This window comes from Pseudonaja textilis, chromosome 3, assembly GCF_049901715.1.
Source record: "Pseudonaja textilis isolate UNSWEBS1 chromosome 3, rPseTex1.2, whole genome shotgun sequence".
In the NCBI taxonomy this organism is placed as follows: Eukaryota; Metazoa; Chordata; class Lepidosauria; order Squamata; family Elapidae; genus Pseudonaja; species Pseudonaja textilis.
Genome location: NC_141992.1, coordinates 183,843,286 through 183,868,703, shown reverse-complemented (window position 1 = coordinate 183,868,703; position 25,418 = coordinate 183,843,286). Strand labels below are relative to the sequence as shown.

At 39.9% G+C, this 25,418-nt stretch overlaps 1 protein-coding gene across 1 annotated transcript in view; it reads left to right on the top strand.

Moving 5' to 3' along the window:
• Positions 1–25,418, top strand: part of EXT1 (exostosin glycosyltransferase 1) — a 304,178-nt gene that overhangs the window by 276,475 nt on the left and 2,285 nt on the right. Inside the window, exons 6-10 of the mRNA XM_026703588.2 lie at positions 445–563; positions 3,193–3,288; positions 8,813–8,902; positions 15,120–15,280; positions 18,874–19,045. Coding sequence (XP_026559373.1) covers positions 445–563; positions 3,193–3,288; positions 8,813–8,902; positions 15,120–15,280; positions 18,874–19,045 — 638 coding nt within the window. The remainder of the gene's footprint in view (positions 1–444; positions 564–3,192; positions 3,289–8,812; positions 8,903–15,119; positions 15,281–18,873; positions 19,046–25,418) is intronic.

The window sequence follows — 25,418 nt, the reverse complement described above, 5'->3', positions numbered from 1 at the left end:
TTCTTTGGATGCATATATTAACATTAAAAATTGGGTTATTTTTTCCTAAATACCTAAATATTCCTTTAAAATACTGCTTTATCTTCTCGAGCTATCTTGCTTTTATTTTTATATTTAAGTTTTTAAATAGCTAAGATATTGTTGGTTCTATGCTACACAGAGTCACATTCAATGACATGGGTGGCCATATAAATTTATTTAATAAAAATGTTTTTTTTTAATGGGATACTGAGAGATTTACCTTTATTTACCTAGAATATAGTAAAAGGGGTAGCTGGTTTTTGATTGGTTGGTTGTCTTCTTTTCAGGGAAGTTCATTTTTGTGGAATCAGCTAGCATTTGTCTGTGATTAATGAACTTGTGTGTTGAGAGTTAAAGTCAACCAATATATTTTAGAATTCTTTAAATGATTGGGTGGTTCATTTCCTCTCATTTTCTTTTCAGGAGTCAAGGCCCCATCTAAATTCACCGCCGTCATCCATGCAGTTACTCCTCTGGTGTCCCAATCTCAACCTGTGCTGAAACTCCTAGTTGCAGTAGCCAAATCCCAGCACTGTGCTCAGGTGAATAATATGATCAACCTTCCAGTCATTGGCTAAAAATCCATATTTGGTTGCTCTAAATTTGTCTGGCATCTCCCAATTTATCTTCACCCACACTGGCAAAGCTAATTATACAACAAATGTGTTAAAGCCCATAAAGATGGCGGAACTTGCAAAGACGGCTAAGTTAACTTCTCTAAATAGAGAAAAAAAAACAGTATCTTTATATGAGATTGACTGGAAACCACTTATAGACTTTTTGCATCATTTCTTTTTATTCTTTCTTTCTGCACTTTTCCTTTTTCCTTCCTTTTTCTTTTCTCTCTTTTCTACTTTTACTTTTTATTAGTTTCTGTTAGATTTTATGTTCTTCACTAAAACATTTAGTGAAGATTTATTTTAAAAATGAATAAATGCATTAAAGGAGCAATGAATGGCCCATGTTCTGCATGGCATGTGAAGCCTCCCAGTGCCCATTTCATGGTTCTCATGAGGAAAAACCAAAATGTTCAATCAGGTTTTTGCATTGTGGATTCCTTTGATTAAGGGCTCCATGTTCCCTGTGAGGTGAGTTTCAAAAGGTAAAAAATAAATGCCTCAAATTTCTTAAAATTTGAAAAACCACCACTCCCTAAAGAAGTACCACCAACATTTTGGTCTCATTCATTTTAAGGGTGCAATTACTTCATCAATGCCCTTCAGAAGCCCACAACTCTCAAGTGTGATCCTTACACCCTGGACGTAGCCAAAGGAGACATTGTAAATCTGAATTACATAGAGGCATATGCCTTACACTGAGTTGAACTTTTAGTATCATCTATTACTGAATACAAGATTTTATGCTATTTTCCTCTCGCCCCTCTACCCTCACTAGAAGACACTAGTACAAAATTCATCAAAATGAAAAATGTTTATCCAGGATCTCCTTTTTTTGTTTATGTAGGGCAAGGGTCTTCAAACTTGGCAAGTTTAAGATTTGTGGACTTCAACTCCCAGAATTCCTGAGCTAACATGACTGGAGGAGGAATTCTGGGAGTTGAACTCCACAAGTCTTAAAGCTGTCAAGTTTGAAGACCCCTGATGTAAGATCTCCTGCTTCAGCAGGGGTTGGACTAGAAGACCTACAAGATCCCTTCCAGCTCCATTATATTCTAGGAGTACTCCTTGAAAAAAATGGAATTAAAAGCTTGTTTGCAACAGGACTAAACTAAACTATTCTAGATGGATAAACTTGGTCACTTTTCCTGTTAGAGTGGGTTTATTGTCAGGCTATATGATACGGGAGAAATGAAGTTTGGCAATCTGTTTAAATTACACCAATTAACAAAATTTGCATAATTGCTCTGAGACTAATTCTGCCTCTTAACATTTCCGCACAGTATAGAGTTTTTATTGGTCTTTGAAAGGTCTAAGAATCTGTGGGAAACACTGAATTTTTCAATATAATCCAGCACGTTTTTCCGTTCCTCCTCCTCCATGTTGAGATTTTAGTCCGGAGGACTAGTAACTTGCAGAGATTGCCAGGAAGCCAAGTTCAATTCCTATAAGACATTCTGCATTTGTTCCTGGAGAATTGGGGCAAATAGGCCACCCTGATCTTTCCAAAAGTTGAATTCTGCATTTGGTATCACAACAAGATCATGTGAAGTGTTAATATCACTTTATAATGCCTTCTTAAGGCCGCACTTGGAATACTGCATTCACTTTTGGTCGCCACGATGTAAAAAAGGTGTTGAGACTATAGAAAGAGTGCAGAGAACCAAGACGATTAGAGGACTGGAGGCTAAAACATATGAAGAATGGTTGCAGGAACTGGGTATATCTGGTCTAATGATAAGGACTAGAAGAGACATGATAGCAGTGTTCCAATATCTCAGGGGCTGCCACAAAGAAGAGGGAGTCAAGCTATTCTCCAAAACACCTGAAGGAAGGACAAGAAGCAATGGATGGAAACTAATCAAGCAGAGAAGCAACTTAGAACTAAGGAGAAATTTCCTAACAGTTAGAACAATTAATCAGTGAAACAACTTGCTTCTAGAAGTTGTGAATGCTCCAACACTGGACGTTTTTAACCAGATGTTGAGTAACCATTTGTCTGAAGTGGTGTAGGGTTTCCTGCCTAAGCAGGGGGTTGGACTAGAAGACCTCCAAGGTCCCTTCCAACTGTGTTATTCTATTCTATTCTAAGCTGCAAAAAAAAAAGAATTTTAAACTTTCTTTTCAATAATCACAACACAGAATGGACTGGTTAAATCAAGAATATGAAGACACAAGCTCCCATAACAACATGAACACCACTAATGAAGTGTTAGAGCACCCGGTTTTGATATCAAGCTATGAACACTTTGTCCTTTGTCTTTTGTCCAAGATGCTTTCAGATGTCACATAAATTGTATTTTTAATGCAGCCAGTCCAACTGGGATGATTTTCTTGTTACTCAACAGAAGTAAAAAAACAACAACAACAAAATTTAATTAGCCCCTCTTCTCTCGCTAGGAATTAAATCTCATTGGGGGACTTTTTCCTGTGTTCGTTTGTTTTGGGGTGTGAAATTCTAGACTGAAGTGCAGGGCTGAGATAACCTTTGAGCCTCTCTCGGCTGTGTCTTCTGCAAGCATTTTCATAATGGGAAAACCTTCTTGTTTTTCAGATCATTGTCTTATGGAATTGTGATAAGCCCCTTCCTGCCAAGCATCGCTGGCCTGCCACTGCTGTGCCTGTCATTGTTATCGAAGGAGAAAGCAAGGTATATTGTCATGGTTGTGGTTACTGTTGTTTGCTTTTTTATTACAGCTACATGCCAAAATTCCTCCAGGCACCTAAAGTCGCCTGTCTGGTTCTTCTTATCTTCTTAATGCATCCTTCCTGTAGACGGAGGCAGGATAGATTGCATAGATAATTCTGGGCTCCCAATTTACTTATTTTTTTTATTGGGACTGGCTTCCAAGTCAACTCTCTCTTATATATGTTCAAGGTCAGTGGGCTTTGGAAGTATATAAGAGATTTACAAATACAGCTGGTTCTCAACTTGCAACCAATGGTTGTAAAATCAGGCACAATTCATTTTTGATTTTACAACCATTTTGAAGTGAATCACTGCAGTTCTTAAGTGAGTCCCACAGCTGTTAGCTGAATCTGGCTTGCCCGTAACCTCTGCTTGTCAGAAGCCTGCTGGGAATGTCACAGATGACAATCACGCGACCCTGAGAAACTACAACTGTGATTAAATACATGCCTGAATTTTGATCACGTGGCCATGGGCATGCACAATGGTCATAAATATGAAATCTAGCAATAAATCACTTTTTTTCAGTGCCGTTGTAACTTTGATTGTTAAATGAATGGTTGTAAGTTGAGGACAACCTGTGTACTAGAGCAAGGGTGTCAAATCTGTGTGCTGAGCCCCCTTTTGTATTCACTCTACATCTACGACTGCACTCCCTCTTGTCCCACTAACTATAATAAAATTTGCAGACAACACCACGTTGGGACTCATATCAGGAGGAGACAAGACGGCCTCTAGGTCAGAGGTTCTTAGACTGTTCTTGTGGTGCAAGAGTCATAACCTCACCCTGAACATCAAAAAAATCAAAGAAATGATTATAGACTTCAGAAGATGCAAAGCAGAGCCTCTTCCACTATATATCAATGGAGACTGTGTGGAAAGAGTTCATAGTTTTAAATTTCTAGGAACTCATATTTCCGGCAACCTTACTTGGTTGTTCCACACCATGGCCACTGCAAAGAAGCCCCAACAGTGCCTGCACTTTCTGAGGTTGCTGAAAAAGAATGGTCTGAGTGAGAAGTTGCTGGTTACTTTTTACCGTTCTACCATCGAGAGCATTTTGGCATACTGTGTAACGGTGTGGTATGCTGGATGCTCTGCAGTGGATAAGAAGATGCTCCAGAGAGTTATAAACACAGCACAAAAAATCATCGGTTGCTCTCTTTCTTCTTTGGAAGAGATTGCAAAGACCAGACTCCACTGTAGAACACTAAAAATCTCCATGGACCGTTCTCATCCTGGACATTCATATTTCAAACTGTTACCATCAGGGAGGCGTTATAGGTGTCTTAAAATGAGGACTAATAGATTGAGAAACAGTTTCTTTTCCAAGGCAGTAATTGTCTTCAGTCAAACAGTGCATTTGTGATTTAGTCCTATTATTATTATTATTATTATTATTATTTAAATACTCTGTAGTATGATTGTGATGTGGTGTTTGGGGCACTGTGCTGGAGTAGCTTTCAAATTTCATTGTATTTGTGGAATGCAATGACAATAAAGGTATAAAGGTAGAATCAATTTCATTGAGGGCCACATCAGGGCTGTGGTTGATCTCGGGGGGGCATGACTGACTGGGTAGTTGTGGCCAACTGGGTGGGCATTGCCAGCTTTACACCACTCACTGGCCATGGCCAGCTTCGCGCTACTCCCCAAACTGCTAACATGTTTCCTCTTTGCATGGGTAGACCAGGCAGAAGCCACTCTGGCCGGATGTTTCCTCTTCACATTGGTTAGACCAGGCCAAAGCGATGCGGGCCAGTCCCTTAACATTTTCCAGGATGGCCCCATTGGCCAGATCTGACTACATCGCAGGCCGAATTTGGCCTGCGGGCCTGGTGTCTAACACCCCTGTACTAGGGTATCAATTTATAGGAATTGATGTGGCATAGTAGTTTTGAAGTGAGAAGACAAAAATGGATTTAGGCAACAATGAAAAATCTCTTGCTGGCTATAATAAGTTATTGCTATAGAACTGGCTTGTATTTTATACCTGACTTGGCATTCAAGCAAGTTTATAATATAGTGATATTATTACTTTCCCCAGCTTCTGCCAACCTAGCAGTTCGAAAGCATGTAAAAATGCAAGTAGAAAAATAGGGACTACTTTGGTGGGAAGGTAACAGCATTCCGTACGCCTTTGGCGTTTAGTCATGCAGGCCACATGACCACGGAGACGTCTTCAGACAGCACTGGCTTTTTAACGGAGATGAGCATCGCCCCCTAGAGCCAAAAATGACTAGCATGTATGTGCTAGGGGAACCTTTACCTTTATCTTTATAATTAGAGATAGGCTGGTATATCACAGTGAGTCAGTCTCCAAAATGTTAAAGTAGAGCTTCTAGCAGCCACATCCAGCAAGGATGGCAACGACATATGCTGGAAGTGCTAGTCCAGCTACATCTGAAAGTCCACCAGTGCCCCAATCCTCAAGTAGAATTTCAACATAGAGTGAGGTATGAATACCTGTCCTTCTTGCTGAAAATAGTAGCAGAGTATCAGGTCTATTATAACTTGAGGTTCTTGTATAACATACTTCAAGGAGGTTGCTGATTCTACAGTTTCATGCAATTTCACGGTTCTTTATTGAATAAGGTGTCCCAATTGGGCGGGTGGAAATGTATCTAAATTATTGAAGCTCCCAAGTATTTCTCATCCATCTAAAAAGAATGGAGGTAATATCTCCAATAATAATATTCATCCATCTAAAAAGAATGGAGGTAATATTCTCCAATTCACTAAATGGCTGCTAAGGTGGCAGATAAATCTGTTGACTCAGATCCCAGGGTAGTTTGAGATTCACTGCAGGGCTTGGAGACATGGAAGGCTTCTTCTGCCTTCTTTGGTGGACTTGATTACTTCCTTCTGTCTCTTTCCATTTTCGATGTGTTGTTTCATGTATTGGAGAGCCTAAGGAAAGAATAGATCTGAAAAAGTTCAAAAACGCAGGTAAGCAATAGTCTTAGAGCATTTTGGGGGACAACAAAGAAATCTGGAAGTTTCCTCAAGGATCACATTTCTCCTTCTGCACAGCAAATGCCCAAATGGGGAAAAAAAAATGTTTAGAATGCCAAATTGACTTTTTTTACAGTGTAAGCTAACTTGCTCAAGCACAACCATTTTGCCAAGTCCGGTTCCTTTCAGATATGCAGGATTATAGCCCCTTTTTGCTTTGCTGCTGAGAATTATCCAGGATTTTAATCAATCAAAAACCTCAGGGTGGCAAAAATTGTTATAAAAGATTTTATAAAAGATTAAATGTTTTCAGCCTTAGGACCATCCTTCCCCTCTCAGGAAGCTGTTTGTACTTGTTCGCCTCTTGGGTTCATGTCTGAATGGTTGAATCTCATTTATTAGAACTCTGTGGTAGATTCCTTGTCTTTCAATACTTCATTTTTATAAAAACAAGAGCAAACTAACCACAAAAATTGGTCTACCTAATATAAATGTTTCCAGTTGACAAAAGAGAATATTAAAAAAAAAAAAAATACAGATACTGCTGCAATTTTTCTTCTAGAAGTACAAAGATTTAATGAGGAAAAGTTAGTTGGCAAATCAGTGAAGAGGATTTGGGGGTGACAGAAAGCAGCAAATCTGAACAAAACAAAAATCCAAAATTGTCCCATCATTCTTCAGTGCTGATTAGATTAATCAGCTTTCACACTTCATCAAATGTTGTGCTGTAGTTCTCAGAAAAAAAATGTTCTCCCCAATAAATTTAGAAACGCACATTTTGGGATTCTGAGTTTGCACATCAGGGTGGAAATGAGATGAGCTACATCTAGAAATGGCATGCAGCAGAAATAGACTGAACTGTCTACCTGTAATAAATTAATGTATAGTCACTCGGAGAAGCCAGAATGTCTCAAGAGAACCCGACAATATTCTTATATCAACTACTGCTCACAAATTGATGTCGTAGTGGCTTCAAAAGATTAATGCAAAATCCTACATAGACGTTGTATTGTCTTAGGAACATTGTAACTTAAAATGTACACTCTTTTGTTCATCGTTTCTTGTTTTCATTGATAGTATATGGCTAGCTATAGATTTTGAAAACCAACCAGTGAAGTGTGTGTGTGTGTGTGTGTGCGTGTGTATGTATGTGTATGTGTATATGTGTATATATATATACATACATATATGAATGCCATACATACATACATACATACATACATACATACATATATATATATTTGTTAAGTTTTCATGGGTACTTATATGTATGTTATTCAGCTTTGTTCAGGTATTTTCCCACGTCCTTATAGTTGTGCTTTTAAAGTTGTAGCAATGTTTGGGCAGAATCTCATCTGCCATCATCGGGCTTCTATATAGTGTTCGTCTGTGAGTCAGACTTTCACAGCCTTTTCTGTTTTAAATTTGGTGCTAGCCTACTGCTGTGCCAAAATGGTTTTTTTCTTCATCTTGATTGGTTGGGAGTCTTGGTCTGTGTTTATTGGTCTTGGAGTTTACTGTGTTCTGCTTGATTGGTGTTTCTAATATCTTCTCTGTGTTTTGTAGCTTTTTTTTTGTCTTGATTGGCTGGCAACATTGTGTTCCTGTATTGGAGGCTTTTAGTGCGACTTGGCTCCGAGTAAACGGATGCCTATCATTTATTAGGAAGATAGGTTTCATCTGGGTGCCCGGTTGGGGTGTGTTTGAGCTGGAGGTATCAGGGGGAGCCTGTTTGTGCCCAGATGTTTGCCTGGCTTGTGGTATGGAGATTTTTTTGTTTGAGAGTGCAGGCTTCCAGATAATTGACAGTCTAGTGGAGTCATCTCTTCTATTCATGCTTTCAGGTCTGTTTTCAATCTCTATGGCTTCTCTGATAATTCTGTAGCTGGGGTTTTCTATAGTGGCTAGGGTTTTGGTGCCATTGAAGTCGATGCTATGACCTGTGGCTTTCATGTGTTGGACTTGTGAGGAAGTGTGTTCCAACTTTTTTTACTGCATTTTTGTGTTCATCTAGGCGGGTACTTATTCTTGTATTGGTCTCCAGCTATGAATTTTAGCCCGAGGCATTGCGTTAGTCACTATCATTTAACTTAGCCTACCTCATCAGATTTTGATGAAGATAAAGTAAGAAGGAATTCTAAATGCTACTTTAAGCTTTTGAGAAGCACATATACTCTAAATATAGCCATGACTTATTGCCTTTTAATTATATAAAAATGGTTGGTTGGTTTCCAAAAAATCAAACCAGAGCATTATGCATGACAACATTTGGGGTAAGGGAATACTGTGAACACATAAATCTAGAAGGGCACTCTTGCTGAAATTAATCAGGAGTAACATAATCACATTGTTAGGTCGTATGCAAAAGCTGCAAAGGAATTCGGTTCTTGTACATGAAGCTCTTTTCTTTCACAGCCATTCCCCCTTCCCCCCCACCCTTTAATGCTGTGGTAGATTGTTAACTCTTTGGGCTCAGGTATGGAGGTCCTGTCTGCAGATGAGTCTCAAAATTATCTCGTTCACCTTGCAGGTGATGAGCAGTCGCTTCCTGCCCTATGAGAACATTGTCACAGATGCTGTTCTAAGCCTCGACGAAGATACGGTGCTTTCAACCACTGAGGTGAGATATTTTCCCCGTGGATTGTATTGGCTTTCCAAAGTCATACAAATATTTGATTTTCTTTCTTTCTCTTCTCTTCTCTTCTTTCTTTTTCTTTTCTTTTCTTTTCTTTTCTTTTCTTTTCTTTTCTTTTCTTTTCTTTTCTTTCCTTTCCTTTCCTTTCCTTTCCTTTCCTTTCCTTTCCTTTCTTTCTTTCTTTCTTTCTTTCTTTCTTTCTTTCTTTCTTTCTTTCTTTCTTTCTTTCTTTCTTTCTTTCTTTCTTTCTTTCTTTCTTTCTTTCTTCAAAGCTTTGGCCAAGTTGACTAGAAAAAGTGAGTGATACCTTCTCAGTTGAGGTTTATGAACATTTGCTTAATGTTCCCAGAGAAGCTCTGCGTGGTTGCAACACAGAAGAACTTTCGCTTAGAAGCAAGATGGCCATGTTACTTCATGGAACAGTTCTAAGGAAGTGCTGTTCTTCCAAAGATTTGAACAGCCCTGTGTCTGTTTTAGCTAAGAGGAAGCAATAGCACTTAGACCTATATACTGCTTCACAGGGCTTTACAGTGTCAGCATATTGCCCCCAACAATCTGAGTCCTCACTGTATGGACCTCAGAAAGATGGAAGGCTGAGGTGGTGAGACTTGAACTGCCAAATTGCTGGCAGTCAGCAGAATTAGCCGGCAATTCTGCATTCTAACCACTGCATCACCACGGCCCTGTTGGCAACCTAATTCTGTGTCCATCTGGAAGTCTTGTAGTTTCATCTCAGCAATTCTTCTTGGTCTATTAGGAAAGAAGGTTGAATGTCTTGTTGGGCCAAATGGCCAAATGTAACATGCAGATATAGATGGATGTATACCCAAGTATTCACAGGTGTACATAAACACCTACACATATAGACATTTAATTTTTGTATTAATTCCTATTATATTCCTGTTTTTAAAAGCTGTGTTTGCCTAGCCTTGGCCTGATAATTTCTTTTGAGTAGCACCACACACAAAGCAGATGCCTAGATAACATGTCTCTCTTCCATGAATTAGAGCCGCACCCAAGCTCTTCTTTTCAATACAACACTTTTCTTTCCGCCTGATACTTCAGAACTGCTGTAGCAAAAGCAGAAGAAGAAAGGCTGCAGGGATGAAGAGATGCGGGCAGGGAGCTGGAGATCAGGGGATCCAATGTAGAAAACCAATTTTTACAAGTAGGATGAGTATTGATTTCTCTCACCTCTTCCCGTAAAGAGATGGTGGGAACGGGCAACCATTTATATAACATGGCAATATATTGGAAATACATTATTAATGGCATCTCTGGAAAAGCTTTGAGTGTTTATTGTCTCCTTCAATTTCAGTGTGATTTTCGCTTTCTGTATGTCTCTCTTACTTCTCCCTCCCTTAAAAAAAAAAAAAAAAACAGCAAGTTGCCCTTTAGAATTTATTACTTTGGAAATAGCACATGGAGTCTTCTTCCAAGACCCAAAAGAGCCAGTTTGGTCTAGAGGTTAAGGCATCAGGCTAAAAACTATGAGGGTGTGAATTTTAATCCCACCTTAGGCATGAAAGCTAGCTGGGTGGCTTTGGGTCAGACATTCTCTATCAGCCCAATAGGATTATTGTTGTAGGGAAAATAGAAAGAAAAAGTATTAGATACGTTCGCGACTTTAAGATGTTTATAAAAACATAATGAAAGCAAAATACAAATAAATAAATAAAAATAACCCCATTGAGTGTTTCTGGAATCCTGTTGTTCCTGTTATATCTGGATTTTTAATAAGTTTATTAACTTGAATGTGCATGGTCTTGCAAATAGTTAGGGGGTTAGAGGGTCTCTTTTTTATCACAACTTCTATTGCAGGTCCATGTTTGCTTGAACATAACTGTATTTCTCTGCTATCAGAAACAGAATTAAAAATAAAATACAGAGGTTACTGTAATTGAGTGCTTGGTTCAGAAGGCTCTGTGCATGTCCTAAAATATCTCCCTACCACCTGGATCATAACAGAGTCTTATCCAACCAGTATTTTATTTCCCACAGGGATCAACCAACTGTTTTGAATCTGGAAATTCTATTTAGGTTCTAATTTGATATCCCTGTAATTACTCATTTCTAGTAATGAGGCTAACCCTTAACTTATGCCAAACCTCAGCCAGGTTAAATTCTCATTTATTTTGTATCACATGCAGTGTATCTGAATTACTTTATATAACCATCTTTTTTTTGCATTTGGTTAGTTTTATTATTGTACAAAAGTAAGATATCAAAAATAGAGACATAAAATGTAAGATTATAGTGTAATAAAAATACGTTGTAAAAAGAATGTATTTTTCCCAACCATTCTGCTATTTATACTTTGCTTTAAAGTTTTACAGTTATTGCTTATATCTATTAAAGTGATTTTTATGCTGTTTTTTAAAATAAATTTCTTTCATTTTTTTCAAAACCATATTCTGAATGTGTCAACTTGCCTTGCTATGTAAGATGTTGTATGAAAGGACCTATGCTTGCTTGGTTTTAGTTAGACTTCTGTTATATATTTTTCTCCATTGGTGTATATTGTCCCATTTGGGTCTGTCAATCTTGTATCAATGGCAAGATTTCTTTCTTTTTTTAAAAAATAACACCATCTAAGCAAGTGACCAATACTATATTCTGCAAATTTCAGACAGGATTATTAGTAAGGAAACCTGGTTTAAATTATCCTCTCCAATCGTATATCCTATGGAAGTTTGCTTATTTGAAGTTCCCCGAATTCCTGGTGAACCTGAATAATAAAATATGGGGGTTATTACTCCAAGATGTCTTCTACTACTTACCTATCCATCTGAATAGTAATTTTCCAGCTTTCAGATATGAGTGATAAAATTCAGAAAAGCCTCAAATGCTTCTTCATTTTTTACCTTTAATTAAGGTTTTAGCTTTTCACCCCTAATGAAATGAAATATTAAGCCATCCTGCACAGTGGGAGGGGGAGGAAGGTCTCTATGACTCATAATTAGAAATCCATGTGGATTTAAGGAGGAGTGTTGGCTGTCTTAAGAGAGTAGCAGATTGGCTAACTTTCTCACCCGCCCCAGCCTCCAACCCAATTTCTCCATATTTGATTCTCTACATCAGCCTCAATGAAAAACGGTTAAAGCAAAATTAGGAAACTTGTATGTGGCATTAAACATTCAGTTAACATCTACAGCTGGAGTCTCCAAACTTGTGAACTTCAGGGCATCTTTCATTGCTCCTGTAGTTATTCATAGTTTCCTGCTAGAACATAGGGATCCAATGCAGAAGATTCCACATTCAAACTTTGCCGGAGGTTCTGGAAGGCTAGTAAAGACCAGTTTCCTTTCTTACCTCCTCTGTGGAAAAGACTCCCCATGCAATAAATTAGACTGGAACAGAATTTGATATTGATAAGGGTTTGCAACCAGATTCCCATTTTCTCAGTACATTTCATCTGTCTAATAATATTGCTATATGCCAGCCTGAAAAATTTCTAGCATACTTTCTAGGGTTGTGTCTAGTTGGGTCATGGTGATGCCACGGTACTTATAATTTGTTCCTTGGCATTCCTTGTGGGGTTTTTTTAACCTTTGATTCATTGTTGACTCCTGGTGATTGCCTGGAGCAGTTTTGATGGCAATGTGAAGGGGTTTTTTTTTTCCCAGAAGTGGTTTGCCATTGTCTGCTTTCTAGGGCTGAGAGAAGGTGGTTGGCCCAAAGCTATTCAACTGACTTGGTGCCTAAGGCAGGCTAGAATTCACAGTTACTCGTTTTCTGGTGCTTTAACCACTATACCAAACTGGCTCTTGTTCATTTAGGTATTTAAAACAAATGGGAAGCTGGGCTATGACCAACTGCTAGCTTCAAGCTTATGGGAAGAAAATGGTGCCTAAGTCCAGTACTTTGTTTGGAAGTGCACTCATCTGCCCACAAATTAGTGAAAAGTAACCTAATGGAGTAAAGAACTTTTGAGGAAGCTAGATGAGATGGTGTGAAACGCCATCAAAAGTCAGACTGCTGTCAAATGGATTTTGTTTGACTTGTCATGCCCTCCATGGCAGCCATTTTGTGAATTTGTGAAGGTCTCTCTTGACTCAAAAAAGTTGCCTGAAACCACTAGGAAAATAGATATTACAGGCAGTCCTTGACTTACGAACATAGTTGACCCCAAAGTTTTTGTTGCTAAGTGAGACCGATGTTAAGTGAATTTTGCCCCATTGTACGACCTTTCTTTTCACCAATGTTAAGGGAATCACTGCACTTGTTAGGTTAGTAACACAATTGTTAAGTGAATCTGGCTTCTCCATTGACTTTGCTTGTCAGAAGGTTGCAAAAGGTAATTACATGATCCCAGGATACTGTAACCGTCATAACTATGAACCAGTTGCCAAGTGTACTGACCCAGGCTTCATCAAACGGAATTAATATCAAACTTGTTGTAAAAGCAAGACCTATTTTATTGCAATGCTGGGAATTACTTTCATTCCCAGCCAGAATTAATTATAAACAGTTCCCCAAGATAAGCATACTCCTTTCAGTGCTGTGGAATGCTGCCAAAAACAGAAGTATCCAATTAATTATAACAGAAACCAACCAAAGTACCAGAAAAAACCAACCAGAGTACAAGAAGCTTCAAGGAGGACTCGGAGTCTATCGAACTATTTTGCTTCCTGCAAAGCTTTCGTCATTGAGGTCTGACTTTTATCCCTTATGGGAGGGGCAGTTACCTCCCAGCTTTACTCCCGAGTCTCCTCTTCAGCTTCAGTTGCTCTCGCCTTCTAGCAGCTCTGCACACACACACACTGGGAACAGGCTCCCCTGGGTCCTCTGCCTCACTGCTGCCAGACTCTGAAGGCTCCAAAGGCAGCACCCCATTCCCAAATGGTCCTGGCCCCATGCCTGCATCGGATGTAAGAACCTCCGAGTTCTCTCCAAACTCCCTGACTGGTCCCCTTTCTTCCCCACTGTCTGACTCCAGTGCTGGCTGCCGGCGAACCACAATACCAAGCATCCAAATTCTGATCATGTCACCATGAGGATGCTACAATGGTTGTAAGTGCAAAAAAGGTCCTAAGTCCCTTTTTTCAGTGCCATTGTAACTTAGAACGGTCATTAAATGTGTCAAAGACTACCTATACAGTAAACATTAACCAGAATTTTAAGGATGAATTGCTGATTTATGATCGCTTTATTGAGAATCTGTAAGCCTTCCCCACAACTAGAACCCGAACAATGGAGAAAGAGAATTTATAAATGAACAAATTAAAGAACAAGTTTTGTTTGATATGATGAACCTTTATCTATATCTAACACAACTGTTCCTTCCTTAACTTAGCTTTAATCTTTTCAAGAAAACAGGTATCAGCTTTTATCTAAAGGATGTTAAAGTGTCTGCTGATTTTCTGATGTATTAATAATTTGTGATCAGAGCTGTGACAGGAATAATTATTTTGTCTGAACTGTAAGCATTTCATGTTGTTTGAACAACTTGAAGGAAGAGAATGAGTCGTAACTTTAACTAGAAGCACTCTTCAAAGATCTGAATCTTTATGGAAGAGATGCTTTGAACCTTTGGTTTCACAATAGGGCTGGACTGCATCATAGTATTTATAGTATGGGATGAACTCAAATATTTGATTCCGTTCAAAAATTAAGTTTGCGCTGCTTGAATCTTCAGCTCAAATATTCCTACAGCCGTAGAAGGATATAAAATATTCATTATCTGTCTTACACTAGCTGAAGCCAAGGAGAAAAGATTACAAATAAGGGCATGAGGAATCAATAATTTGGAAACATTTGTTTTTGGAAAACCTCATTTTTATCTTGATTATCCTCCTGCCAGTATAAAAAGAGTGCTTCCCTACAAAATGGACAGAGAATCACCTTATTGGTTCACTTAATAAACAAGCAATTCCTATAGACACCCAGTTCTCCACTCATTGTGAATGTTTACGGTGCCTGTGTCATGCCGGTAAAATGTTAATATGATTCTCTGGCGCTCTAGGCTCCTGTTAACGGAAAAAAAACATTAAAATGTGCATAATTACAGGGCAAAATGTCAAGTAGTCAGTTTAATTTACTGATGAATACAGAGAATTAATGTTTTGCAACAGTTCCAAGATTGCAAATTATGAATTAGTGAAAAGGTAATATTTGGTTTTGCTGACATTTTTGAGGCTGTTTGATTACCACTTGCCACATCCATTTGGTTTGTGTTTTTTTTTTCCCCCCTCGCCTGCAGGTGGATTTTGCCTTTACTGTCTGGCAGAGTTTCCCAGAGAGGATTGTGGGTTATCCTGCCCGCAGCCATTTTTGGGATAACACGAAGGAGAGGTGGGGCTACACATCGAAATGGACGAATGACTATTCCATGGTATTGAGTGGAGCTGCTATTTACCACAAGTAAGACTATTAGGGGTATTTAAAGCCTGTTTTAAGGGGGTGAGAGAAAGAATAGGATAGGACAGGACAGGATCTTGGAGGTCTTTTATCTGGTCCATCCCCCTGCTCAAACAGGAGAACCTATGCCATTTCAGACAAGTGATTGTCAAGCCTCTTCTTAAACACCTCCAGTGATGGAGGGCTCATGATTTCTGGAGGCAAGTTGTTCCACTGGTTAATTGTCCTCACTGTTAGGAAGTTTCTCCTTAATTCCAGATTGCTTCTCTCTCTGATTAGTTTCCAACCATTGTTTCTTGTCCTGTCCTCCGGTGCTTTGGAAAATAAAGTTCAGCTATATTCTTATATTTATCTAGAGTATTTATTTGCTGGAATTTTAAAAAAATCCATCTATTCTGTATTGAGTTAAATCATAGTCCCACAACAATCCTGGTACTTTTTGCTACTTTTTTTTTTTTCGTTTTCATTTTCCCTTAATTTTTGTTTTGCAAAGCAGGTTTTGTTAAAACATCAAGGGTGATTCCTAAAGGATTAAAATTTGAGTCTCTCTTCTGCAGATAATGACTTTGATTCCTGGTTTCGAGATCTGATAGTCATTAGTGTGTTTTTCTCAATTTCTTTCAAGTCACTTGTACTCTAAAAAAAGCAATTTGATTTGAACGCTGTCTCTTAAGGGCAATAGCAGACTTCAAAAAACTCCTAAAGTCTTCAAAGGGATTCTGCCACGATTTTCTTTGGCATCAAGGGAGAATGAACATGTCCTAAGCAAGCTGAGGCTTAGGTTGGCTGCCCATCTTAATTCAGCCGAATTGTACGTTGGCATGAAGTTTATAATTCATCTTGATTTGTGAGCCTGTGTTTGCTTGTTGGGGTCATAAGGGAGAGAAAAGCAAAGAAAAGCCTCTCTCTCTTTTTCTGCAGAAAAGTGGTTGACATTGTTTTTTTCCCCCTCCTTTGAAAAATGAAAAATGTATCACTGCAAAGGAATGGTCATCTGGTTTCCTTAGGGTGATGGTCAAACAATCCTATTCTGACTAATCAAAAAGTTTAACTTCCCTTCTACAGTCCGCCATTGCAACTCTTCTTCAGATTTCTTAGAATGAGTGGTGGATTTCCACAAACAGCTAAATAAGCTTAACAAAAGTAAATGTGTGTAAATGTACTTTATTTACATAAAGTGCCCCACTATGTCAGTACGTCTTGTTTCTCAAGTTTTTCAAGAATTTTTGAATTCTGGAGTTCCCTTGTCGTCGGAAATTGATATAATCAATAATTCATTTTTAAACACTTTTTTTTTTTAACCCGGAGCATATTGACTTAGTACCAAAGTTCCTGTCACCTCCAACCAAGCTGATATAGTCCCGAGTAAGCAGATCATTGCTCATTTGTGCAACATCTGTCCTCTCTCTGCATTTGGACTCCCTTCCTCTCTATTTAAGGGCTATAGGTTGCCCATTTCTGTTTTAGAGACTTCTTCTGCGGATCATTCCCTGGATTGTTGATGGGCATGTATGGAATTAGAGGAACATTTCATAGACACTCCAACAAGTGGCTGCTTGGCCATTTCAAACTGGGCACGGGAGGTTGAATAAAATGTAAAGTATGGATTTGACCTGCTCTATGGTACCCATCCTGAATTGCTGCATCCTCAAGATGCTCCTTTCTACCCCAGCATGCCCTTGTCTTTGGGGAAGGCAGGTGAAAACATGCAAATCCAAGACCTGGTCTCCCCGTGTTTATTTTGTAAAAGACATCTGAGACCCATTTAAGACCCAGTGGCACTCTTGGAAATACTGATTATGCTGGAGGGTAATTACTTGGCTTTGCATCATGCCCCCTTTTCGATAACTTTAATTAAAATATGTAAGAAATGTTAAAAAGTCAAATGGAAGAGGGAGTCTGGCAAGTCCCGCAGAAGATACCTTCAGGCACTGCTAGGATTACATAAGTATAGATCTTCTGCTTCTAGCTTGAAGGGGGGAAATCACAACTTAGAATTATGGAGCTGGAAGGGACCTTGGAGGTCTTCTAGTCTGCCCCCCTGCCCAGGGCAGGGGTCCTTATACTAATCCAGACAAATGATTGCCCAATCTTTTCTTGAAAACCTCCAGCAATGAAGCACTCGGGGAAGCAAGCTGTTCCACTGATTAATCATTATCACTGTCAAGAAATTCCTCCTTATTTCCAGGTTGTATCTCCCTCTGACAAGCTTCCATCCATTGCTTCTTGTTCTGCCCTTGGGTGCTATGAAGAATAAATTGATGCCCCATTCCCTGTGACAGCTCTTCAAATATTGGAAGATTTTTATCATGTCTCCCCTAAACCTTCTCTTCATTAGACTAAACATGCCTAGTTCTCTTAGCCATTTGTCATACAATTTAGCCTCCAGAATCCCTTATCATCTTGGTTGCTCTTCTCTGCACTATTTCTAGGGCTTCAGCATCTTTTCTTGTTTTGTATTGTGGTGAGCAGAACTGGACACAGTATTAGTATACTTGTTGAAAAAAGCCCCAGCCTGCAGTGCATAAGTTATACACAGTTTGTCGTCTCCACTGTTGCCTGAATTTCTGGGAATAGCCAACACTTTTGCTGAATGTACTTACAATCAGTACTAAGGTGTGTTCTGACCCAAGCCTCATTGAAATCAAATAAACACAAAATATATATAAAAGCAAACCTTTTTAATGCATCTCTGTGAATTCTGTTCATTCACAGCAAAGAGTCATTAAAACTAATTGTCCCAGATAAGAACAAGCCCTTTCAAGGTCATGAAAGGCTGCCAAGAATACAAGATTAACTGCAGAGAAATATTCCAAACTAAAAATCTCCAAACACGAATTAGAACAAACAGGACTTCCATGAGAACTTTGAGTTGAAAGAACTTCCTTGCTTTCTGCAAAGAAGCCAACCCCGAAGGCTGGCTTTTATCCCTTATGAAAGGAGCCATCACCTTGCAGCCTTACCCGCAAGTCACCCGTGCTGCTTCAGCTGCTCTTTCCTTCGAGCAGCCCTGTACACTGAATACAGGCACCCTGGGGTCCTCTTTGTCCCTACTGCCAGACTCCACAAGCTCACTCTCCGATAATCCTGGCCCCATCCCTGCATCACATGTGGGCCCCTCATCCAAGTCTTCGCTCTCAGAGACCTCAGCCGTCCGCACCTGCTGCCGGCGAACCACAACGTGACAGCTCCCTACATTTCTAAATCTGTTGCAACTTTATAGTTCCTGGATTCATTTTGAAAAGCCATTCAAACCAATTTGGTGACTAATACCAGTAGAAAGTTCCACTGAAGTTCTGGTGGCTTATTCCAAGTAAATGTGTATTGGATGACATACAGATACAGATAATCAGAGTTGGAAGGGACCTTGTAGGTCATCTAGTCCAACCCCCCACCCAAGCGGGAGGCCCTACACCATTTCTGACAAATGGTAGTCCAATCTCTTCTTGAAAGTCTCAACTGATGGTGCTCCCACAACTTCCAAGGGCAAGCTGTTCCATTGGTTGATTGTTCTCACTGTCAGAAAGTTTCTCCTTGTTTCCTTGTTTGTGACATTGCCAGATGCTCACTGAAGGCCCTCAATTATTGTGTTGCAGATATTATCACTACCTGTACACTCATTACCTGCCTGCTAGTCTGAAGAACGTGGTGGACCAACTAGCCAATTGTGAAGACATTTTAATGAACTTTTTGGTGTCCGCTGTGACAAAATTGCCTCCCATCAAAGTAACACAGAAGAAACAGTACAAGGAAACCATGATGGGACAGGTATGTGCAGAAGGTCTGCTTTAACCTTTTTGGAATGGGTTTGTATGTATGATTTTAGGGGTTATCATAACTTTGATGTCACTGGTTGCAAGTCAAGGATTACCATATCTGCAATTCTCATAATAGTCAATAAAACTATCCTGAAAAAAAATCATACTTCCTGAAAATCACATATTCTTAGGAGCACACATCTTTCTGGAAGTTGGATCATCTATAAATAAGCCCACAAAAATATAATGTCCACAAACAATCTTAGGGTACCTGCCGGAATCCCAACTAATATATTTGGACACCAGAATCTAAAGGGTTGCCAAAGAGCCCTATTACTAGATGTACGGAACCTATTCTTAATCTGTACTAATGGGAGTTCACTTATAAATCTACAATAAAGCACTATTTCCCAAAGGTGCTTTTTCAAGAAGCAACTGGACTTCCTTGTTTTTCTTTGAAGACGTTTCGCTTCCAGGAAGCTTCTTCAGCTGTGACTGGATGGAGGGAAAATGGAAGGATTTCATTCCTTCATAATTCATAATCCTTCCATTCCGCTCCATTCAGTCAGAGCTGAAGAAGCTTCTTTGAAATGTCTTCAAAGGAAAATAAGTCCAGTTTCCTCTTGAAAAAGAACCTTTGGGACAACTATGACCTGGAAGACTGAGAATCTCTATAAACATACAGCGCTCTGTCTTTTTAAAAATGTTATAAAAATCCTGCAAGTGAGTGGATATAATAAACAAAACTTGGAGTTATTCAAAAATAGTCTGCCATCATGATCTGAAAGGAGAAATGTGCTCAAATGATGCTGCAACAGATGTGGGTTTTCTATTTTCGAAATAATTACTTACAGTCAGTTTTTGTGAGAACGTGCAGGGGGAAAAGCGTCAGATTTTTTCTCTCTGCCCCATTAGGATGCTTATGTTAATTTGGGGAGTGAGGTGCATGGTCTATTGTTAATGACCATTTTTCCATTTTGGCTTAAATTTAAGAGCCTATGGCAGGGGCCTTCAAACTTGACAGCTTTAAGGCTTGTGGACTTCAACTCCCAGAATTCCTCCTCCAGTCATGTTAGCTTGGGAATTCTGGGAATTGAAGTCCACAAATCTTAAAGTTGCCAAATTTGAAGACCCTTGGTCTGTGGATGTTTTCAGTCATCCAAGTCGTGGTTGTCCCAAAGGTGCTTTTTTCAAGAGGCAAGTTTCTTGGATGAGAAGCTAAAAGTCTTCAAAGAAAAACCAGAATGTCCAGTTGCCTCTTGAAAAAAGCACCTTTGGGACCTAAATTTAAGAATTCTCCCTGCAGATGCCATACATCTGAAAAGCTAGCCAATTACAATAATTAGGATGTTTGCTTGAGAATGGGGTAAGTTCAGCTAGAATTATTATGTTTTTATTACTTTTCTGGTACTTCTTTTGAGATGGTGGAAATTTGCTGGTGAAATTGTTCTTTAACGGCCATTTCTATAAAAGTTTATCAAGTCTAATTCTTAGTTGTCTTACTCTATAACTTCAAGCCACCGTTGGAATTATACTAAAGATAAGGCCTTGTAGGTTTCACTCTTGATCATTCATCTAGTCCAGTCTGAAGCAGGCAAACTGAGGCCTCTTTTTAAAATTTAAATTGTAATTAATCTGAGACATGAAAATAATTCAGAGTTGCAGTTTGAAGTCAGTTTGTTACTACTAACCCTGGTAAGTAGAATGATGAGGTCTCCTTGCTGTCACAGGGGAGAACAAAACCGTAGTTCACAAGCCACAAGTAGTCAATTCAGATTTTGCTAATCCAGATCTCCAAGAATTCCTAGGAAATAAGGCAAGACGGAGCAGGAAGTTGTAGTTCAGAAACATCCGGTAACCGTTATTGTCTGTGTTTAACCCAAACTGACTAGACAGATCTCGCTTGGCAAACAGAATGGAGCCCAGATTTGCATTGTAAATCATTCAGAGTGACTGTACTCAATGTTTGTTTTCACATTGGCTGCAAAGCATGTCACTGTGGCCATTAAGCAAATCACATGGTTATTAAGCAAAAACATTCTCCCCAAAATCAGCAATTTTTTTTTAACAAAATCACAATCGCACAACGCTGGGACACTGCAACTGGTTGTAAATGCAAGTTTGACTGCTAAATACCTAAAACACAATCGCATGACCATGGTGGGGTTTGCAATTTCAAGGACAGGTCATAACTTGGAATGGTCATTCAATAACCAGTTGTTAAGTGAGGACTGCCTGTAATTCATCCTGTCATGCTGCATTGTGATTTAGAATTATTTATTAAACATGTATGCAACTTGGGTGACTCCCAAGTAAAAACATTAAAGACTAGGAAAAACAAAAATAAAAGAGTACAGGTACTTCTCATGTTACGACTACAGTTGAGCCCAAAATTTCCGTTATGAGCCGCGGTGGCGCAGTGGTTAGAGTGTAGTACTGCAGGCTACTTCTGCTGGCTGTCTGCAGTTTGGCAGTTCAAATCTCACCGGCTCCAGGTTGACTCAGCCTTCCATCCTTCTGAGGTCGGTAAAATGAGGACCCAGATTATTGGGGTCAATAGGCTGACTCTGTAAACTGCTTAGGGAGGGCTGTAAAAGCATTGTAAAGCAGTATATAAGTCTAAATGCTATTGCTGTTACTAAATATTAAATTAGATTTGCCTCATTTATCACCTTTCCTGCCACCATTGTTGAGTAAACTGCTCCAGTTATTAAGTTAAATTATTAAGTGAATCTGGCTTCCCCATTGACTTTGCTTGACAGAACATCACGAAAGGTGAACGGGCAACCCCGGGACACTTCAACCGTCATAAATACATGCCATAATTTTGATGGTGACCATGGGGAAGCTACAAAGCAGAGGTGGTATTCAGCAGGTTCTGACCGGTTCTGGAGAACCAGTAGTGGAAATTATGAGTAGTTCGAATACCACCTCTGGATGGCACCCCTCCATCTATTCTTTGCCTCCCGAGTCCCAGCTGATTGGCTGGGTCTTCTTTTGTTGCCCTGCACAGGAAAACGGACCTGGAAAGCAGGTTAGTGGGGTGGGGAGGAAATGGGGATTTTACAGTATCTTTCCCCTGCCACGCCCACCAAGTCACGCATACAGAACTGGTAGTAAAAAAAAATTTGAATGCCACCACTGCTGCAAAGGTTGTAAGTCACTTACATGAGTCACTGTTTTCAGTGCCATTGTAACTTCAAAATGGTTACTAAACGAATGGTTGTAAGTTAAGGACTACCTGACAGGAATGAAAAAGGAAAAACCCATGCAATTATTTGCGAAAATCCTGGATGAAGAACTTCAAAACATAAAGAGGAGGTGGGGAGGCATCTGGATCTGGGGAAGGGGGAAGACCTCTTTTCAGAGGGCAGGCCAGTGGTGGGATTCAGAATTTTTTACTACTGGTTCTGTGGGCGTGGCTTTGTGGACATGGCAGGGGAAGGTTACTGCAAAATCCCCATTCCCTCCCCACCCCACTAACCTGCTTTCCAGCTCTGTTCTCCTGTGCAGGGCAACAAAAGAAGACCCAGCCAATCAGCTGGGACTCGGGAGGCAGAGAATAGATAGGGGTGGGGCCAGTCAGAGGTGGTATTTGCCAGTTCTCCGAACTACTCAAAATTTCCGCTACTGGTTCTCCAGAACTGCTCAGAACTGCTGAATGCCACCTCTGGGGCAGGCATTGCTATAGAGAAGGCCGGCGGAGATCACAATGGTCGGCATTGTTTAATTAAAGGAATCCGTAGTGTACCAACCCTACTAGATGAAACCAGCCCGACAGATATTACGGAATCATATGCAAATGCTCTTACTAATTCCACACTTTAGATATAAATAGAAAGCACATATGTTGTTCTGAGAGTGAAAAGGAAATAAAACTATTAATGGAAGAAGGCTCCAATGAAGTAACCTCCCATGTTGCTGGCACAGGAAGCATACCAGTTAATCTGATCATCTTCTAAACAAGCGACCATTTGTCATTTGTTCTGTGTGTTATCGGGGAACCCCAAAAAAACTCATCTCAGCATCTCATTCTATTCCTTCTAACAGAGCACTAATAAATTCATGCAGCATTTCTCAACCTCAGCAACTTCAAGATGTGTGACTTCAATTCCCAGAATTCCCCAGTTGCTGAAGTTGAGGAAAACTGAATGAAGATGCTAAATCATCTCTACGTTCTCCTTCTCCCTAACCCTACTGACTCAGATGATGTAATTATTGACAGTCCACATATAAAAGATCTCTGTGTATTTCCTGGTTTATGTTTTCAAACATGGAGGAATGGAAGGATTTCAAAATTCAACAATCCCACTGTCTAGAGTTGTGAGACATCTGAGGGAAAGATCCAGAATACAGCCAGTCCTCAAATTATGACCACATTTGAGCCCAAAATTTATGTCGCTAAATGAGAAATTTGTTAAGGGAGCTTTGCCCTATTGTATGACTTTTCTTGCCACGTTTGTTAAGTGAATCATTGCAATTGTTAAATTAATTAACATTAATGTAATTAGTTAAATTAATTGAATTAGTAACATGGTTGTTCGATAAATCTGATTTCCCCCTTGTCTTCGCTTATCAGAAGGTTGCAAAAGGTGATCACCTTTTGGACTTTCAACCATCATAAATATGAGTCAGTTGCCAAGCAACCAAATGTTGATCATGTGACCATGGGGTTGCTACAACGGTCATAATAGCAATAGCGCTTAGACTTATATACCACTTTATAGTGCTTTACATCTGTCTCTAAGCGGTTTACAGAGTCAGCATATTGCCCCCAATAACTTGGGTCCTCATTTTATCCACCTCGGAAGGATAGAAGGCTGAGTCATCCTGGAGCCTGGTGGGATTTGAATTGCCAAATTGTAGGGCAGCTGGCTGCAGAAGTAGCCTTCAATACTGCACTCTAACCACTGTGCCACAGAGGCTCATGAATGGCCATAAGTCACTTTTTCAGTGCCGTTGTAAGTTCAAACAGCCACTAAATGAACTATTGTAAATCAACTATCTGTAATTGGAAGAGTGATTTTTTTTTAAAGTTTTTTTCCTGTGGTTGTTTTTCCTTTTTTTCCCTCTAACCCAGGGGTATCAAATTGAAGGCCCAGAGGCCGGATCCAGCCCATGGGTTGCTTAGATCTGGCCCACGGGACTGCCCTGGAAAAAGCAAAGAACAGTCCCATAGTGCCTGTGCCAGCAAAAATGGAGCTCCGTTTTCGCTGGCAGAGGGTTGCAGGAGACCGTCACAGCTGAAAATGGAGCTCGGGAGCCCATTTCCACTGGCAGAGCACTTGGGCCATCACAAGTGCCCGCAACATGAGTGCTGTTGACCTGACCACGCCCATCCCAGCCCCCCGAGGTCAAACATAACCCTGATGCGGCCTTCCATGAAATTGAGTTTAATACCCCTGCTCTAACCCTTCATACGTGAAGATTAGCTATAGCTTCATTAAAGCTCTAACCCTGGGACTGGTGTCATCTAATACAGTGGTCACCAACCAGTGGACTGCAGCCCACTGGAGGTCCGCGAGAAAATTTTGGTGGTCCACAGAGAAATGTCACCCGCAGAGCAATTAATCCAAGCTGCGCGGGAACACAAGGCTGCACCACCCACATGGCCCACGGGAACCCTCCCCGCACACTCACTCCTTACCTGACAAACTTGCCTGCTAAGTTGCTATTTTTCCTTTTTTCTGAACATCAGCTGTTCTGCTGTGCCGGGAGATTTAGATTAGCTAGAAAGCAGGAAATTGGATTTCTTGCTTTCTAACTAATCTTTAGATCTTCGGCTCTGTTTTTAAGCAGCGCCAAACCTTCCTTTAGACTGAAGCTTCTATTATTACGTGCAGGTAGCTGATGGCAGAATCATTGATCTCTAAGTGAATCTGTGATTCTGTAAGCAACTCAATCTGCCTACCTGCTTTGCCTGATTTTGGGTAAAAGTTGCTCTCTCTTTTTATAAAAAAAATCAATATTTACATAAATATTTACAATATTTACATACAAGCCATGCCCAGCCAGTCACATGACCACCAAGCCACACCCACAAATTAGGCCCCGCCCAAGAACTGGTGGTTAAGAAATTTGAATCCCACTCCTGCCTCTGTATGTGTGTGTGTTTGAGAGAGAGAGAGAGACTCCCACCAACGTCAGCAAGCCACCGACAGTCAAGATTCATATTAGTGGTCCCCAGGATTTAAAATTATGACTTTGGTGGTCCCTGAAGTCCAAAAGTTTGGCGACCCCTGATCTAACACACACTGACTTGATTTAGCTTAAGTGTGATTTGTGAATACAACCACTGTGGGTTGGTGAGCTGTTTCACTCTCTGTTTTAGTCTATTCTGGCTTCTGGCATGGTTAAAGAAAACCGTGGTTTATCATGATGTT